The sequence below is a fragment of the Oncorhynchus nerka genome, linkage group LG25 (genome assembly GCF_034236695.1).
Source record: "Oncorhynchus nerka isolate Pitt River linkage group LG25, Oner_Uvic_2.0, whole genome shotgun sequence".
Classification (NCBI taxonomy): domain Eukaryota; kingdom Metazoa; phylum Chordata; class Actinopteri; order Salmoniformes; family Salmonidae; genus Oncorhynchus; species Oncorhynchus nerka.
In genome coordinates this window covers 1610353-1633429 of record NC_088420.1, presented here as the reverse complement: position 1 = coordinate 1633429, position 23077 = coordinate 1610353, and the positions used below count along the sequence as shown (strand labels likewise).

The following is a 23077-nucleotide window of genomic DNA, read 5'->3' as shown; positions in this document are numbered from 1 at the left end:
AGCCTCGGCCTGAGAGGCTCCCCGACTGTGGTGGTTTAGCCTCGGCCTGAGAGGCTCCCCGACTGTGGTGGTTTAGCCTCGGCCTGAGAGGCTCCCCGACTGTGGTGGTTTAGCCTCGGTCTGAGAGGCTCCCCGACTGTGGTGGTTTAGCCTCGGTCTGAGAGGCTCCCCAACTGTGGTGGTTTAGCCTCGGTCTGAGAGGCTCCCCGACTGTGGTGGTTTAGCCTCGGTCTGAGAGGCTCCCCGACTGTGGTGGTTTAGCCTCGGTCTGAGAGGCTCCCCGACTGTGGTGGTTTAGCCTCGGTCTGAGAGGCTCCCCAACTGTGTCCCGAATGACCCCCTATTTCCTAAGTAGTACACTACTTTTGGCCGGGGCCCGTATAGTGCTTTGGTCAAAAGTAGTGTACTATACAGGAAATAGAGTTCCATTTGGAACACACCCCCTGACTGAGGGGCTTCCCAAAATGGCTTCCTGCATCAGTTAGATGTCCAGGATGGAGAGACGTGTGTGAGTCTCTAAATGTAGCCATACGACCACTTTACCAGGAAAACACATGAGCATTTCTCCATTAACGGCCTCCTAACAGACCAGCAAATCCTCTCTTCCGCTATCCATTAAATCAGATCTGTCTCTTCCTTCCTGGGTAGGTTGATCTCTTCTCTTCCTGAGTTGTTAGTACTCTGTTGGGATGCCATGATGCATCCGATGGCCTATTGCTAATACAAGCTTCTGATAGGAGAAGGGGGATATCTAGTCAGTTGTACTGAATGCCTTCAACTGAAATGTGTCTTCTGCATTTAACCCCTCTGAATCAGAGAGGTGGGTGGGGGGGGCTGCCATAATCGACATCCACGTCTTCAGCGCCCGGGGAACAACATTAAGCACTTTTCCTAAATGATGTCATTCTGGTCTGCTACTATACAGACCAAGTGATTGCACTTTGCCTCTTCATCAGTAAAAAAAACTATTTTTACTTAAAAAAGTGTAACTGGTCTGTGCCTCTTTAACTAAGGGAGAACCTGAGTACACTATTTATTATATTGCACTATATTCACTGCAATATATATAATATACGGCTACATACAACATATACAATATACTGCTACATATACCATATATAATATACCGCTATATATAATATACTGCTACATATACCATATATATAATATACTGCTACATATAACATATATAATATACTGCTACATATAACATATATAATATACTGCTAAATATAATATATATAATATACTGCTAAATATAACATATATATAATATACTGCTACATATAACATATATATAATATACTGCTACATATAACATATATATAATATACTGCTACATATAACATATATATAATATACTGCTACATATAACATATATAATATACTGCTACATATACCATATATATAATATACTGCTACATATAACATATATATAATATACTGCTAAATATAACATATATAATATACTGCTAAATATAACATACTGCTACATATAACATATATATAATATACTGCTACATATAACATACTGCTACATATAACATATATATAATATACTGCTACATATAACATATATATAATATACTGCTACATATAACATACTGCTACATATAACATATACATAATATACTGCTACATATAACATACTGCTACATATAACATATATATAATATACTGCTACATATACCATATATATAATATACTGCTACATATACCATATACATAATATACTGCTACATATAACATATATATAATATACTGCTACATATAACATACTGCTACATATAACATATATATAATATACTGCTACATATACCATATATATAATATACTGCTACATATACCATATACATAATATACTGCTACATATAACATATATATAATATACTGCTACATATAACATACTGCTACATATAACATATATATAATATACTGCTACATATACCATATATATAATATACTGCTACATATAACATATATATAATATACTGCTAAATATAACATATATATAATATACTGCTAAATATAACATATATAATATACTGCTACATATAACATATATAATATACTGCTACATATACCATATATAATATACTGCTACATATACCATATATAATATACTGCTACATATACCATATATAATATACTGCTACATATACCATATATAATATACTGCTACATATAATATATATAATATACTGCTACATATAATATATATAATATACTGCTACATATACCATATATAATATACTGCTACATATACCATATATAATATACTGCTAAATATAACATATATAATATACTGCTACATATAACATATATAATATACTGCTAAATATAACATATGCAATATACTGCTACATATAACATATATAATATACTGCTAAATATAACATATATAATATACTGCTACATATAACATATATAATATACTGCTACATATACCATATATAATATACTGCTACATATACCATATATAATATACTGCTACATATAACATATATATATAATATACTGCTACATATAACATATATAATATACTGCTACATATACCATATATAATATACTGCTACATATAACATATATAATATACTGCTACATATACCATATATAATATACTGCTACATATACCATATATAATATACTGCTACATATAACATATATATATAATATACTGCTACATATAACATATATAATATACTGCTACATATACCATATATAATATACTGCTACATATAACATATATAATATACTGCTACATATACCATATATAATATACTGCTACATATACCATATATAATATACTGCTACATATAACATATATAATATACTGCTAAATATAACATATATAATATACTGCTACATATAACATATATAATATACTGCTACATATACCATATATAATATACTGCTACATATACCATATATAATATACTGCTACATATAACATATATATATATAATATACTGCTACATATACCATATATAATATACTGCTACATATAACATATATAATATACTGCTACATATACCATATATAATATACTGCTACATATAATATATATATATAATATACTGCTACATATAACATATATAATATACTGCTAAATATAACATATATAATATACTGCTACATATAATATACTGCTACATATACCATATATATAATATACTGCTACATATAACATATATAATATACTGCTAAATATAACATATATATAATATACTGCTACATATAACATATATATAATATACTGCTACATATAACATATATAATATACTGCTACATATAACATATACAATATACTGCTACATATACCATATATATAATATACTGCTACATATAACATATACAATATACTGCTACATATAACATATATAATATACTGCTACATATAATATATACAATATACTGCTACATATAATATACTGCTACATATAATATATACAATATACTGCTACATATAACATATATAATATACTGCTACATATAATATATACAATATACTGCTACATATAATATATACAATATACTGCTACATATAACATATATAATATACTGCCACATATAACATATATAATATACTGCTACATATAACATATATAATATACTGCTACATATACCATACTGCTACATATACCATACTGCTACATATACCATATATATAATATACTGCTACATATACCATATATAATATACTGCTACATATAATATATACTGCAACATTTACCATATACAATATACTGCTACATATAACATATATAATATACTGCTACATATAATATATAATATACTGCTACATATAACATATATAATATACTGCTAAATATAACATATATAATATACTGCTACATATAATATATAATATACTGCTACATATAACATATATAATATACTGCTACATATAACATATATAATATACTGCTAAATATAACATATATATAATATACTGCTACATATAACATATATATAATATACTGCTACATATAACATATATAATATACTGCTACATATAACATATATAATATACTGCTACATATAACATATACAATATACTGCTACATATAACATATACAATATACTGCTACATATAACATATATAATATACTGCTACATATAACACATATAATATACTGCTACATATAACATATATAATATACTGCTACATATACCATATATATAATATACTGCTACATATAACATATACAATATACTGCTACATATAACATATATAATATACTGCTACATATAATATATACTGCTACATATAATATATACAATATACTGCTACATATAACATATACAATATACTGCTACATATAACATATATAATATACCGCTATATATAATATATACAATATACTGCTAAATATAACATATATACAATATACTGCTACATATAACATATATAATATACTGCTACATATACCATATATATAATATACTGCTACATATAACATATATATAATATACTGCTACATATAACATATATAATATACTGCTACATATAATATATACTGCTACATATAATATATACAATATACTGCTACATATAACATATACAATATACTGCTACATATAACATATATAATATACCGCTATATATAATATATACAATATACTGCTAAATATAACATATATACAATATACTGCTACATATAACATATATAATATACTGCTACATATACCATATATATAATATACTGCTACATATACCATATATATAATATACTGCTACATATAACATATATAATATACTGCTACATATAACATATATAATATACTGCTACATTTAATATATACAATATACTGCTACATATAACATATATAATATACTGCTACATATAACATATATAATATACTGCTACATATAACATATATATAATATACTGCTACATATAACATATATATAATATACTGCTACATATAACATATATAATATACTGCTACATATAACATATAATATACTGCTACATATAATATATTGCTACATATAATATATATAATATACTGCTACATATAATATATACAATATACTGCTACATATAATATATACAATATACTGCTACATATAATATATATAATATACTGCTACATATAATATATACAATATACTGCTACATATAACATATATAATATACTGCTACATATAACATATACAATATACTGCTACATATAATATACTGCTACATATAATATATACAATATACTGCTACATATAATATACTGCTACATATAATATATACAATATACTGCTACATATAATATATACAATATACTGCTACATATAACATATACAATATACTGCTACATATAACATATACAATATACTGCTACATATAACATATACAATATACTGCCACATATAACATATATAATATACTGCTACATAATAACATATATAATATACTGCTACATAATAACATATATATAATATACTGCTACATATAACATATATATAATATACTGCTACATATAACATATATATAATATACTGCTACATATAACATATATATAATATACTGCTACATATAACATATATATAATATACTGCTACATATAACATATATATAATATACTGCTACATATAACATATATATAATATACTGCTACATATAACATATATAATATACTGCTACATATAACATATATAATATACTGCTACATATAATATATACAATACACTGCTACATATAACATATATACAATATACTGCTACATATACCATATATATAATATACTGCTACATATAACATATATATAATATACTGCTACATATAACATATATAATATACTGCTACATATAACATATACTGCTACATATATTATATACTGCTACATATACCATATATATAATATACTGCTACATATAACATATACAATATACTGCTACATATAACATATATAATATACTGCTACATATACCATATATAATATACCGCTATATATAATATACTGCTACATATAACATATTTAATATACTGCTACATATAACATATATAATATACTGCTACATATACCATATATATAATATACTGCTACATATAACATATACAATATACTGCTACATATAACATATATAATATACTGCTACATATACCATATATAAATATACTGCTACATATACCATATATAATATACTGCTACATATACCATATATAATATACTGCTACATATACCATATATATAATATACTGCTACATATAACACATATAATATACTGCTACATATACCATATATATAATATACTGCTACATATAACATATATAATATACTGCTACATATACCATATATAATATACTGCTACATATACCACATATATAATATACTGCTACATATAACATATATAATATACTGCTACATATAACATATATAATATACTGCTACATATAATATATATAATATACTGCTACATATAACATATATATAATATACTGCTACATATAACATATATAATATACTGCTACATATAATATATATAATATACTGCTACATATAACACATATAATATACTGCTACATATAACATATACAATATACTGCTACATATAACATATATAATATACTGCTACATATAACATATATAATATACTGCTACATATAACATATATAATATACTGCTACATATACCATACTGCTACATATACCATATATATAATATACTGCTACATATACCATATATAATATACTGCTACATATAATATATACTGCAACATTTACCATATACAATATACTGCTACATATAACATATATAATATACTGCTACATATAATATACTGCTACATATAACATATATAATATACTGCTACATATAACATATATATAATATACTGCTACATATACCATACTGCTACATATACCATATATATAATATACTGCTACATATACCATATATAATATACTGCTACATATAATATATACTGCAACATTTACCATATACAATATACTGCTACGTATAATATATACAATATACTGCTACATATAACATATATAATATACTGCTACATATAACATATACAATATACTGCTACATATAACATATATAATATACTGCTACATATAACATATATAATATACTGCTACATATAACATATATATAATATACTGCTACATATACCATACTGCTACATATACCATATATATAATATACTGCTACATATAACATATATAATATACTGCTACATATAATATATACAATATACTGCTACATATAACATATATAATATACTGCTACATATAATATATACAATATACTGCTACATATAACATATATAATATACTGCTACATATAACATATATAATATACTGCTACATATAATATACTGCTACATATAACATATATAATATACTGCTACATATACCATATATAATATACTGCTACATATAACATATATAATATACTGCTACATATAACATATATAATATACTGCTACATATACCATATATATAATATACTGCTACATATAACATATATACCATACTGCTACATATACCATATATATAATATACTGCTACATATAACATATATAATATACTGCTACATATACCATATATATAATATACTGCTACATATAACATATATAATATACCGCTATATATAATATACTGCTACATATAACATATATAATATACTGCTACATATAATATATACAATATACTGCTACATATAACATATATAATATACTGCTACATATAACATATATAATATACTGCTACATATAACATATATAATATACTGCTACATATAATATATATAATATACTGCTACATATACCATATATAATATACTGCTAAATATAACATATATAATATACTGCTACATATACCATATATATAATATACTGCTAAATATAACATATATAATATACTGCTACATATACCATATATATAATATATTGCTACATATAACATATATAATATACTGCTACATATAACATATATAATATACTGCTACATATAATATATACTGCTACATATACCATATATATAATATACTGCTACATATAACATATATAATATACTGCTACATATAACATATATATAATATACTGCTACATATACCATATATAATATACTGCTACATATACCATATATATAATATACTGCTACATATACCATATATATAATATACTGCTACATATACCATATACAATATACTGCTACATATAATATATACAATATACTGCTACATATAACATATATAATATACTGCTACATATAACATATATAATATACTGCTACATATAACATATATAATATACTGCTACATATATCATATATATAATATACTGCTACATATAACATATATATAATATACTGCTACATATACCATATATGATATACTGCTACATATACCATATATATAATATACTGCTACATATAACATATACAATATACTGCTACATATAACATATATAATATACTGCTACATATAACATATATATAATATACTGCTACATATACCATACTGCTACATATACCACATATATAATATACTGCTACATATAACATATACAATATACTGCTACATATAACATATATAATATACTGCTACATATAACATATATATAATATACTGCTACATATAACATATATAATATACTGCTACATATAACATATATATAATATACTGCTACATATAACATATATAATATACTGCTACATATACCATATATATACCATACTGCTACATATACCACATATATAATATACTGCTACATATAACATATACAATATACTGCTACATATAATATATACAATATACTGCTACATATAACATATATAATATACTGCTACATATACCATATATATAATATACTGCTACATATACCATATATAATATACTGCTACATATAACATATATATAATATACTGCTACATATAACATATATAATATACTGCTACATATAACATATACAATATACTGCTACATATAACATATATAATATACTGCTACATATAATATACTGCTACATATAACACATATATAATATACTGCTACATATAACATATATAATATACTGCTACATATAATATATACAATATACTGCTACATATACCATATATATAATATACTGCTACATATAACACATATAATATACTGCTACATATAATATATACTGCAACATATACCATATACAATATACTGCTACATATAATATATACTGCAACATATACCATATATAATATACTGCTACATATAATATATACTGCAACATATACCATATATAATATACTGCTACATATAATATATAATATACTGCTACATATAACATATATAATATACTGCTACATATAACATATATAATATACTGCTACATATAATATATAATATACTGCTACATATAATATATAATATACTGCTACATATAACATATATAATATACTGCTACATATAACATATATAATATACTGCTACATATACCATATATAATATACTGCTACATATAATATATACTGCAACATATACCATATATAATATACTGCTACATATAATATATAATATACTGCTACATATAATATATACAATATACTGCTACATATACCATATATAATATACTGCTACATATAACATATACAATATACTGCTAAATAGTACTAACAGTACTAACCTCAGATGAGACATTATATATATATGTGGAGAGACAGTACTAACCTCAGATGAGACATTATATATATATATGTGGAGTGACAGTACTAACCTCAGATGAGACATTATATATATATGTGGAGAGACAGTACTAACCTCAGATGAGACATTATATATATATGTGGAGAGACAGTACTAACCTCAGATGAGACATTATATATATATATATATATATATATGGAGAGACAGTACTAACCTCAGATGAGACATTATATATATATGTGGAGAGACAGTACTAACCTCAGATGAGACATTATGTATATATATGTGGAGTGACAGTACTAACCTCAGATGAGACATTATATATATATATGTGAAGAGACAGTACTAACCTCAGATGAGACATTATATATATATATGTGGAGAGACAGTACTAACCTCAGATGAGACATTATGTATATATATATATATATGGAGAGACAGTACTAACCTCAGATGAGACATTATATATATATGTGGAGTGACAGTACTAACCTCAGATGAGACATTATATATATATGTGGAGAGACAGTACTAACCTCAGATGAGACATTATATATATATGTGGAGAGACAGTCCTAACCTCAGATGAGACATTATATATATATATGTGGAGTGACAGTACTAACCTCAGATGAGACATTATATATATATATATATATGTGGAGAGACAGTACTAACCTCAGATGTGACATTATATATATATATGTGGAGAGACAGTACTAACCTCAGATGAGACATTATATATATATATATATATATATATATATATATGTGGAGAGACAGTACTAACCTCAGATGAGACATTATATATATATATGTGGAGAGACAGTACTAACCTCAGATGAGACATTATATATATATATATATGTGGAGAGACAGTACTAACCTCAGATGAGACATTATATATATATATATGTGGAGAGACACTATCCTCAGATGAAACATTGTATATATATATATATATATATATATATATATATATGTGGAGAGACAGTACTAACCTCAGATGAGACATTATATATATATATATGTGTGGAGAGACAGTACTAACCTCAGATGAGACATTATATATATATATATATATGTGGAGTGACAGTACTAACCTCAGATGAGACATTATATATATATATATATATATATGTGTGGAGAGACAGTACTAACCTCAGATGAGACATTATATACATATAATATGTGGAGAGACAGTACTAACCTCAGATGAGACATTATATATATATAATATGTGGAGAGACAGTACTAACCTCAGATGAGACATTATATATATATATATGTGGAGAGACAGTACTAACCTCAGATGAGACATTATATATATATATATATATGTGGAGAGACAGTACTAACCTCAGTCCGTAGAGCACGGTGCCGTCCGGATGGAGTCGGATCATACGGTTCTTCACGGTGACCCCATGCACAAAGGACTTCTTATCATTGAGGAAGTAGGTGTCGGGGACCCAGAGCTGGTCGGCGACCCGGTTGTCCAGCGTCAGGTTGAGGGGGATCCCAGCGTACGCCAGCCTCTTGTCCCTCCAGTACTGCTGGAAGTACATGGTCAACGTGTAGTCCTGGAGACGCACAGAGAATTAGAGCAGTCGTATCATGGTTTCCCATCTACAGAACCAGTCAAACGTTTGGATACAACAACTCATTCAAGGGTTTTTCTTTATTTGTACTATTTTCCACATTGTAGAATAATATTGAAAACGTCAAAACTATGAAATAACACATATGGAATCATGTAGTAACCAAAAAAAGTGTTAAACAAATCAAAATATATTTTATATTTGAGATTCTTTAAAAAAAAGTAGCCACCATTTGCCGTGATGACAACTTTGCACACTCTTGCCATTCTCTCAACCAGCTTCATGAGGAATGCTTTTCCAACAGTCTGAAGGAGTTCCCACATATGCTAACAACTTGTTGGCTGCTTTTCCTTCACTCTGCTGTCCAACTCATCCCGAACCATCACAATTGGGTTAAGGTCGAATGATTGTGGAGGCCAGGTCATCTGTGGAGGCAGGTAGCCTAGTGGTTAGAGCATTGGGCCAGTCACCGAAAGGTTGCTGGATCAAATTCCCGAGCTGACAAGGTAAAAATGTGTCCTTCAGCCCATAAGTAGTTAACCACTGCTCCCCGGGTGTCGAAGACGTGGATGTCGATTATGGCAGCCCCCCACACCTCTCTGATTCAAAGGGGTTGGATTAAAAGCACAAGACAAATTTCAGATGAAGGCATTCAGTTGTACAACTGACTAGGTCTCCCCCTTTCCATCACTCTGCTCTTTAGTCAAATAGCCCTGACACAGCCTGGAGGTGTGTTTTGGGTCATTGTCCTATTAAAAAACTAATGTCAGTCCCAGTAAGGGAAAACCAGATGAGATGGCGTATCGCTGCAGAATGCTGTGGTAGCCATGCTGGTTCAGTGTTCCTTGAATTCTAAATAAATCACAGACAGTGTCACCAGCAAAGCACCATCACACCTCCTCCTCCATGCTTCACGGTGGAAACCACACATGCAGTTATCATCCGTTCACCTACACTTTCTCACAAAGACACAATGTTTCCAACCAAAAATCTAAAATTTGGACTCATCAGACCAAAGGACAGATTTCCACCGGTCAAATGTCCATTGTCTCTTCTTATTATTGGTGTCCTTTAGTAGTGGTTTCTTTGCAGCAATTCAACCATGAAGGCCTAATTCACGCAGTCTCCTCTGAACAGTTGATGTTGAGATGTGTCTGTTACTTGAACTGTGAAAAGCATTTATTTGGGCTGCAATCTGCGGTGCAGTTAACTCTAATGAACTTATCCTCTGCAGCAGAGGTAACTCTGGTTCTGCCTTTCCTGTGGCGGTCCTCCTGAGAGCCAGTTTCATCATAGCGCTTGATGGTTTTTGCGACTGCACTTGAAGAAACTTCCAAAGTTCTTGAAATTGGATTGACTGACCTTCATGTCTTAAAAAGCAATGACAGACTGTCATTTCTCTTTGCTTATTCGAGTTGTTCTTGCCATAATATGGACTTGGTCTTTTACCAAATAGGGCTGTCTTCTGTATATCCCTCCTACCTTGTCACAACACAACTGATTGGCTCAAACTCATTAAGAAGGAAAGAAACTCCACAAGTTAACTTTTAACTAGGCACACATGTTAATTGAAATGTATTCCAGGTGACTACCTCATGAAGCTGGTTGAGAGAATGCCAAGCTTGTGCAAAGCTGTCATCAAGGCCAAAGGTGGCTACTTTGAAGAAACTCAAATATAAAATACAGTGCCTTGCGAAAGTATTCGGCCCCCTTGAACTTTGCGACCTTTTGCCACATTTCAGGCTTCAAACAAAGACATAAAACTGTATTTTTTTGTGAAGAATCAACAACAAGTGGGACACAATCATGAAGTGGAATGACATTTATTGGATATTTCAAACTTTTTTAACAAATCAAAAACGGAAAAATTGGACGTGCAAAATTATTCAGCCCCCTTAAGTTAATACTTTGTAGCGCCACCTTTTGCTGCGATTACAGCTGTAAGTCGCTTGGGGTATGTCTATCAGTTTTGCACATCGAGAGACTGAAATTTTTTCCCATTCCTCCTTGCAAAACAGCTCGAGCTCAGTGAGGTTGGATGGAGAGCATTTGTGAACAGCAGTTTTCAGTTCTTTCCACAGATTCTCGATTGGATTCAGGTCTGGACTTTGACTTGGCCATTCTAACACCTGGATATGTTTATTTTTGAACCATTCCATTGTAGATTTTGCTTTATGTTTTGGATCATTGTCTTGTTGGAAGACAAATCTCCGTCCCAGTCAGGTCTTTTGCAGACTCCATCAGGTTTTCTTCCAGAATGGTCCTGTATTTGGCTCCATCCATCATTCCATCAATTTTAACCATCTTCCCTGTCCCTGCTTAAGAAAAGCAGGCCCAAACCATGATGCTGCCACCACCATGTTTGACAGTGGGGATGGTGTGTTCAGGGTGATGAGCTGTGTTGCTTTTACGACAAACATAACATTTTGCATTGTTGCCAAAAAGTTCAATTTTGGTTTCATCTGACCAGAGCACCTTCTTCCACATGTTTGGTGTGTCTCCCAGGTGGCTTGTGGCAAACTTTAAACAACACTTTTTATGGATATCTTTAAGAAATGGCTTTCTTCTTGCCACTCTTCCATAAAGGCCAGATTTGTGCAATATACGACTGATTGTTGTCCTATGGACAGAGTCTCCCACCTCAGCTGTAGATATCTGCAGTTCATCCAGAGTGATCATGGGCCTCTTGGCTGCATCTCTGATCAGTCTTCTCCTTGTATGAGCTGAAGGTTTAGAGGGACGGCCAGGTCTTGGTAGATTTGCAGTGGTCTGATACTCCTTCCATTTCAATATTATCGCTTTCACAGTGCTCCTTGGGATGTTTAAAGCTTGGGAAATCTTTTTGTATCCAAATCCGGCTTTAAACTTCTTCACAACAGTATCTCGGACCTGCCTGGTGTGTTCCTTGTTCTTCATGATGCTCTCTGCGCTTTTAACGGACCTCTGAGACTATCACAGTGCAGGTGCATTTATACGGAGACTTGATTACACACAGGTGGATTGTATTTATCATCATTAGTCATTTAGGTCAACATTGGATCATTCAGAGATCCTCACTGAACTTCTGGAGAGAGTTTGCTGCACTCAAAGTAAAGGGGCTGAATAATTTTGCACGCCCAATTTTTCAGTTTTTGATTTGTTAAAAAAAGTTTGAAATATCCAATAAATGTCGTTCCACTTCATGATTGTGTCCCACTTGTTGTTGATTCTAAACAAAAAAAATACAGTTTTATATCTTTATGTTTGAAGCCTGAAATGTGGCAAAAGGTCGCAAAGTTCAAGGGGGGCGAATACTTTCGCAAGGCACTGTATATGTTGATTTGTTTAACACTTTTCTGGTTACTACATGATTCCATATGTGTTATTTCATAGTGTTGATGTCTTCACTATTATTCCACAATGTAAAAAGTCAAAATAAAGACAAACCCATGAGGAATGAGTAAGTGTTGTCAAACTGTATGTGTCTGTATATATAGACATAGGGCAGGGTTACGATAAGGTGTATCAAATAAAACACTGTATTTTACATTGTTTCAACCAACGCCCAAATATGGCATTTCATTGGGAGAACTACACTCTCTCACTAGCGTCAGGTTCAGGAGGCTCCTCCTCTCCTCACAGGAGAAGAGACAACCAACGCCCAAATATGGCATTTCATTGGGAGAACTACACTCTCACTAGCGTCAGGTTCAGGAGGCTCCTCCTCTCCTCACAGGAGAAGAGACAACCAACGGACAGAGATATTCATCACAGTCTGACAGTGGAAAGAGATTTCCTGTAGTCAGGTTGATATTTATTGAAGTGTCAAACAACTCCTCCCAACAACATGCCTTCAGCAGCCATTATTCAGGACCTGTCTAGTATAGACCCCCTCCTCCACAGCCATTATTCGGGACCTGTCTAGTATAGACCCCCTCCTCCACAGCCATTATTCAGGACCTGTCTAGTATAGACCCCATCCTCCACAGCCAGTATTCAGGACCTGTCTAGTATAGACCCCCTCCTCCACAGCCATTATTCAGGACCTGTCTAGTATAGACCCCCTCCTCCACAGCCATTATTCAGGACCTGTCTAGTATAGACTCCCTCCTCCACAGCCATTATTCAGGACCTGTCTAGTATAGACCCCCTCCTCCACAGCCATTATTCAGGACCTGTCTAGTATAGACCCCCTCCTCCACAGCCATTATTCAGGACCTGTCTAGTATAGACCCCCTCCTCCACAGCCATTATTCAGGACCTGTCTAGTATAGACACCCTCCTCCACAGCCATTATTCAGGACCTGTCTAGTATAGACCCCCTCCTTCAGCAGCCATTATTCAGGACCTGTCTAGTATAGACCCCCTCCTCCACAGCCATTATTCAGGACCTGTCTAGTATAGACCCCCTCCTCCACAGCCATTATTCAGGACCTGTCTAGTATAGACCCCCTCCTCCACAGCCATTATTCAGGACCTGTCTAGTATAGACCCCCTCCTCCACAGCCATTATTCAGGACCTGTCTAGTATAGACCCCCTCCTCCACAGCCATTATTCAGGACCTGTCTAGTATAGACCCCCTCCTCCACAGCCATTATTCAGGACCTGTCTAGTATAGACCCCCCTCATCCACAGCCATTATTCAGGACCTGTCTAGTATAGACCCCCCCCCCTCATCCACAGCCATTATTCAGGACCTGTCTAGTATAGACCCCCCCCTCATCCACAGCCATTATTCAGGACCTGTCTAGTATAGACCCCCCTCATCCACAGCCATTATTCAGGACCTGTCTAGTATAGACCCCCTCCTCCACAGCCATTATTCAGGACCTGTCTAGTATAGACCCCCTCCTCCACAGCCATTATTCAGGACCTGTCAAGCATAGACCCCCTCCTCCACAGCCATTATTCAGGACCTGTCTAGTATAGACCCCTCCTCCACAGCCATTATTTAGGACCTGTCTAGTATAGACCCCTCCTCCACAGCCATTATTCAGGACCTGTCTAGTATAGACCCCTCCTCCACAGCCATTATTCAGGACCTGTCAAGCATAGACCCCCTCCTCCACAGCCATTATTCAGGACCTGTCTAGTATAGAACCCCTCCTCCACAGCCATTATTTAGGACCTGTCTAGTATAGACCCCCTCCTCCACAGCCATTATTCAGGACCTGTCTAGTATAGACCCCCTCCTCCACAGCCATTATTCAGGACCTGTCTAGTATAGACCCCCCTCATCCACAGCCATTATTCAGGACCTGTCTAGTATAGACCCCCCTCATCCACAGCCATTATTCAGGACCTGTCTAGTATAGACCCCCTCCTCCACAGCCATTATTCAGGACCTGTCTAGTATAGACCCCCTCCTCCACAGCCATTATTCAGGACCTGTCAAGCATAGACCCCCTCCTCCACAGCCATTATTCAGGACCTGTCTAGTATAGACCCCCTCCTCCACAGCCATTATTCAGGACCTGTCTAGTATAGACCCCTCCTCCACAGCCATTATTCAGGACCTGTCTAGTATAGACCCCCCCTCCACAGCCATTATTCAGGACCTGTCTAGTATAGACCCCCCTCATCCACAGCCATTATTCAGGACCTGTCTAGTATAGACCCCCCCCTCATCCACAGCCATTATTCAGGACCTGTCTAGTATAGACCCCCCTCATCCACAGCCATTATTCAGGACCTGTCTAGTATAGACCCCCCTCATCCACAGCCATTATTCAGGACCTGTCTAGTATAGACCCCTCCTCCACAGCCATTATTCAGGACCTGTCTAGTATAGACCCCTCCTCCACAGCCATTATTCAGGACCTGTCAAGCATAGACCCCCTCCTCCACAGCCATTATTCAGGACCTGTCTAGTATAGACCCCCTCCTCCACAGCCATTATTTAGGACCTGTCTAGTATAGACCCCCTCCTCCACAGCCATTATTCAGGACCTGTCTAGTATAGACCCCCTCCTCCACAGCCATTATTCAGGACCTGTCAAGCATAGACCCCCTCCTCCACAGCCATTATTCAGGACCTGTCTAGTATAGACCCCCTCCTCCACAGCCATTATTTAGGACCTGTCTAGTATAGACCCCCTCCTCCACAGCCATTATTCAGGACCTGTCTAGTATAGACCCCTCCTCCACAGCCATTATTCAGGACCTGTCTAGTATAGACCCCCCTCATCCACAGCCATTATTCAGGACCTGTCTAGTATAGACCCCCCTCATCCACAGCCATTATTCAGGACCTGTCTAGTATAGACCCCCTCCTCCACAGCCATTATTCAGGACCTGTCTAGTATAGACCCCCTCCTCCACAGCCATTATTCAGGACCTGTCAAGCATAGACCCCCTCCTCCACAGCCATTATTCAGGACCTGTCTAGTATAGACCCCCTCCTCCACAGCCATTATTTAGGACCTGTCTAGTATAGACCCCCTCCTCCACAGCCATTATTCAGGACCTGTCTAGTATAGACCCCCTCCTCCACAGCCATTATTCAGGACCTGTCTAGTATAGACCCCCTCCTCCACAGCCATTATTCAGGACCTGTCTAGTATAGACCCCATCCTCCAGCAGCCATTATTCAGGACCTGTCTAGTATAGACCCCCTCCTCCAAAGCCATTATTCAGGACCTGTCAAGCACAGACCCAGGCAGGTGGTGTCTAGTATAGCACAGACCCAGGCGGGGGGTGTCTAGTATAGCACAGACCCAGGCGGGGGGTGTCTAGTATAGCACAGACCCAGGCGGGGGGTGTCTAGTATAGCACAGACCCAGGCGGGGGGTGTCTAGTATAGCACAGACCCAGGCGGGGGTGTCTAGTATAGCACAGACCCAGGCGGGGGTGTCTAGTATAGCACAGACCCAGGCGGGGGTGTCTAGTATAGCACAGACCCAGGCGGGGGTGTATAGCACAGACCCAGGCGGGGGATAGCCCCCAGGCGGGGGTGTCTAGTATAGCACAGACCCAGGCGGGGGGTGTCTAGTATAGCACAGACCCAGGCGGGGGGTGTCTAGTATAGCACAGACCCAGGCGGGGGGTGTCTAGTATAGCACAGACCCAGGCGGGGGGTGTCTAGTATAGCACAGACCCAGGCGGGGGGTGTATAGCACAGACCCAGGCGGGGGGTGTCTAGTATAGCACAGACCCAGGCGGGGGTGTCTAGTATAGCACAGACCCAGGCGGGGGTGTCTAGTATAGCACAGACCCAGGCGGGGGTGTCTAGTATAGCACAGACCCAGGCGGGGGTGTCTAGTATAGCACAGACCCAGGCGGGGGGTGTCTAGTATAGCACAGACCCAGGCGGGGGGCGGGGGTGTCTAGTATAGCACAGACCCAGGCGGGGGGTGTCTAGTATAGCACAGACCCAGGCGGGGGTGTCTAGTATAGCACAGACCCAGGCGGGGGTGTCTAGTATAGCACAGACCCAGGCGGGGGTGTCTAGCAAGCACAGACCCAGGCGGGGGGTGTCTAGTATAGCACAGACCCAGGCGGGGGGTGTCTAGAATAGCACAGACCCAGGCGGGGGTGTCTAGAATAGCACAGACCCAGGCGGGGGTGTATAGCACAGACCCAAATAGCACAGACCCAGGGGGGGTGTCTAGTATAGCACAGACCCAGGCGGGGGTGTCTAGTATAGCACAGACCCAGGCGGGGGTGTCTAGTATAGCACAGACCCAGGCGGGGGGTGTCTAGTATAGCACAGACCCAGGCGGGGGGTGTCTAGTATAGCACAGACCCAGGCGGGGGTGTCTAGTATAGCACAGACCCAGGCGGGGGTGTCTAGTATAGCACAGACCCAGGCGGGGGTGTCTAGTATAGCACAGACCCAGGCGGGGGTGTCTAGTATAGCACAGACCCAGGCGGGGGTGTCTAGTATAGCACAGACCCAGGCGGGGGTGTCTAGTATAGCACAGACCCAGGCGGGGGTGTCTAGTATAGCACAGACCCAGGCGGGGGTGTCTAGTATAGCACAGACCCAGGCGGGGGTGTCTAGTATAGCACAGACCCAGGCGGGGGTGTCTAGTATAGCACAGACCCAGGCGGGGGTGTCTAGTATAGCACAGACCCAGGCGGGGGTGTCTAGTATAGCACAGACCCAGGCGGGGTGTCTAGTATAGCACAGACCCAGGCGGGGGTGTCTAGTATAGCACAGACCCAGGCGGGGGGTGTCTAGTATAGCACAGACCCAGGCGGGGGGTGTCTAGTATAGCACAGACCCAGGCGGGGGTGTCTAGTATAGCACAGACCCAGGCGGGGGTGTCTAGTATAGCACAGACCCAGGCGGGGGTGTCTAGTATAGCACAGACCCAGGCGGGGGTGTCTAGTATAGCACAGACCCAGGCGGGGGTGTCTAGTATAGCACAGACCCAGGCGGGGGTGTCTAGTATAGCACAGACCCAGGCGGGGGGTGTCTAGTATAGCACAGACCCAGGCGGGGGTGTCTAGTATAGCACAGACCCAGGCGGGGGTGTCTAGTATAGCACAGACCCAGGCGGGGGGTGTGCACAGACCCAGGCGGGGGGGTGTCTAGTATAGCACAGACCCAGGCGGGGGTCTAGAATAGCACAGACCCAGGCGGGGGTGTCTAGTATAGCACAGACCCAGGCGGGGGTGTCTAGTATAGCACAGACCCAGGCGGGGGTGTCTAGTATAGCACAGACCCAGGCGGGGGGTGTCTAGTATAGCACAGACCCAGGCGGGGGTGTCTAGTATAGCACAGACCCAGGCGGGGGGTGTCTAGTATAGCACAGACCCAGGCGGGGGTGTCTAGTATAGCACAGACCCAGGCGGGGGTGTCTAGTATAGCACAGACCCAGGCGGGGGTGTCTAGTATAGCACAGACCCAGGCGGGGGTGTCTAGTATAGCACAGACCCAGGCGGGGGTGTCTAGTATAGCACAGACCCAGGCGGGGGGTGTCTAGTATAGCACAGACCCAGGCGGGGGTGTCTAGTATAGCACAGACCCAGGCGGGGGGTGTCTAGTATAGCACAGACCCAGGCGGGGGTGTCTAGTATAGCACAGACCCAGGCGGGGGTGTCTAGTATAGCACAGACCCAGGCGGGGGTGTCTAGTATAGCACAGACCCAGGCGGGGGGTGTCTAGTATAGCACAGACCCAGGCGGGGGTGTCTAGTATAGCACAGACCCAGGCGGGGGGTGTCTAGTATAGCACAGACCCAGGCGGGGGGTGTCTAGTATAGCACAGACCCAGGCGGGGGGTGTCTAGTATAGCACAGACCCAGGCAGGGGGTGTCTAGTATAGCACAGACCCAGGCGGGGGGTGTCTAGTATAGCACAGACCCAGGCGGGGGTGTCTAGTATAGCACAGACCCAGGCGGGGGTGTCTAGTATAGCACAGACCCAGGCAGGGGGTGTCTAGTATAGCACAGACCCAGGCAGGGGGTGTCTAGTATAGCACAGACCCAGGCAGGGGGTGTCTAGTATAGCACAGACCCAGGCAGGGGGTGTCTAGTATAGCACAGACCCAGGCAGGGGTGTCTAGTATAGCACAGACCCAGGCAGGGGGTGTCTAGTATAGCACAGACCCAGGCAGGGGGTGTCTAGTATAGCACAGACCCAGGCAGGGGGTGTCTAGTATAGCACAGACCCAGGCAGGGGGTGTCTAGTATAGCACAGACCCAGGCAGGGGTGTCTAGTATAGCACAGACCCAGGCAGGGGTGTCTAGACATAGCACAGACCCAGGCAGGGGGTGTCTAGTATAGCACAGACCCAGGCAGGGGGTGTCTAGTATAGCACAGACCCAGGCAGGGGGTGTCTAGTATAGCACAGACCCAGGCAGGGGGTGTCTAGTATAGCACAGACCCAGGCAGGGGGTGTCTAGTATAGCACAGACCCAGGCAGGGGGTGTCTAGTGTCTAGTATAGCACAGACCCAGGCAGGGGGTGTCTAGTATAGCACAGACCCAGGCAGGGGGTGTCTAGTATAGCACAGACCCAGGCAGGGGGTGTCTAGTATAGCACAGACCCAGGCAGGGGGTGTCTAGTATAGCACAGACCCAGGCGGGGGGTGTCTAGTATAGCACAGACCCAGGCGGGGGGTGTCTAGTATAGCACAGACCCAGGCGGGGGGTGTCTAGTATAGCACAGACCCAGGCGGGGGTGTCTAGTATAGCACAGACCCAGGCGGGGGTGTCTAGTATAGCACAGACCCAGGCGGGGGTGTCTAGTATAGCACAGACCCAGGCGGGGGTGTCTAGTATAGCACAGACCCAGGCGGGGGTGTCTAGTATAGCACAGACCCAGGCGGGGGGTGTCTAGTATAGCACAGACCCAGGCGGGGGGTGTCTAGTATAGCACAGACCCAGGCGGGGGGTGTCTAGTATAGCACAGACCCAGGCGGGGGGTGTCTAGTATAGCACAGACCCAGGCGGGGGTGTCTAGTATAGCACAGACCCAGGCGGGGGGTGTCTAGTATAGCACAGACCCAGGCGGGGGTGTCTAGTATAGCACAGACCCAGGCGGGGGGTGTCTAGTATAGCACAGACCCAGGCGGGGGGTGTCTAGTATAGCACAGACCCAGGCGGGGGGTGTCTAGTATAGCACAGACCCAGGCGGGGGTGTCTAGTATAGCACAGACCCAGGCGGGGGTGTCTAGTATAGCACAGACCCAGGCGGGGGTGTCTAGTATAGCACAGACCCAGGCGGGGGGTGTCTAGTGTCTAGTATAGCACAGACCCAGGCGGGGGGGTGTCTAGTATAGCACAGACCCAGGCGGGGGTGTCTAGTATAGCACAGACCCAGGCGGGACCCAGGTGTCTAGTATAGCACAGACCCAGGCGGGGGTGTCTAGTATAGCACAGACCCAGGCGGGGGTGTCTAGTATAGCACAGACCCAGGCAGGGGGTGTCTAGTATAGCACAGACCCAGGCAGGGGGTGTCTAGTATAGCACAGACCCAGGCAGGGGTGTCTAGTATAGCACAGACCCAGGCAGGGGTGTCTAGTATAGCACAGACCCAGGCAGGGGGTGTCTAGTATAGCACAGACCCAGGCAGGGGGTGTCTAGTATAGCACAGACCCAGGCAGGGGGTGTCTAGTATAGCACAGACCCAGGCAGGGGTGTCTAGTATAGCACAGACCCAGGCAGGGGGTGTCTAGTATAGCACAGACCCAGGCAGGGGGTGTCTAGTATAGCACAGACCCAGGCAGGGGTGTCTAGTATAGCACAGACCCAGGCAGGGGGTGTCTAGTATAGCACAGACCCAGGCAGGGGGTGTCTAGTATAGCACAGACCCAGGCAGGGGGTGTCTAGTATAGCACAGACCCAGGCAGGGGTGTCTAGTATAGCACAGACCCAGGCAGGGGGTGTCTAGTATAGCACAGACCCAGGCAGGGGTGTCTAGTATAGCACAGACCCAGGCAGGGGGTGTCTAGTATAGCACAGACCCAGGCAGGGGTGTCTAGTATAGCACAGACCCAGGCAGGGGGTGTCTAGTATAGCACAGACCCAGGCAGGGGTGTCTAGTATAGCACAGACCCAGGCGGGGGTGTCTAGTATAGCACAGACCCAGGCGGGGGTGTCTAGTATAGCACAGACCCAGGCGGGGGTGTCTAGTATAGCACAGACCCAGGCGGGGGTGTCTAGTATAGCACAGACCCAGGCGGGGGTGTCTAGTATAGCACAGACCCAGGCGGGGGTGTCTAGTATAGCACAGACCCAGGCGGGGGTGTCTAGTATAGCACAGACCCAGGCGGGGGGTGTCTAGTATAGCACAGACCCAGGCGGGGGTGTCTAGTATAGCACAGACCCAGGCGGGGGTGTCTAGTATAGCACAGACCCAGGCGGGGGTGTCTAGTATAGCACAGACCCAGGCGGGGGTGTCTAGTATAGCACAGACC

At 38.9% G+C, this 23077-nt stretch overlaps 1 protein-coding gene across 1 annotated transcript in view; it reads right to left on the bottom strand.

Annotated features, from left to right (window-relative positions):
* Nucleotides 1-23077, bottom strand: part of LOC115127342 (gamma-aminobutyric acid receptor subunit beta-3-like) — a 101623-nt gene that overhangs the window by 41046 nt on the left and 37500 nt on the right. The window contains exon 5 of the mRNA XM_065009465.1: nucleotides 10993-11213. Coding sequence (XP_064865537.1) covers nucleotides 10993-11213 — 221 coding nt within the window. The remainder of the gene's footprint in view (nucleotides 1-10992; nucleotides 11214-23077) is intronic.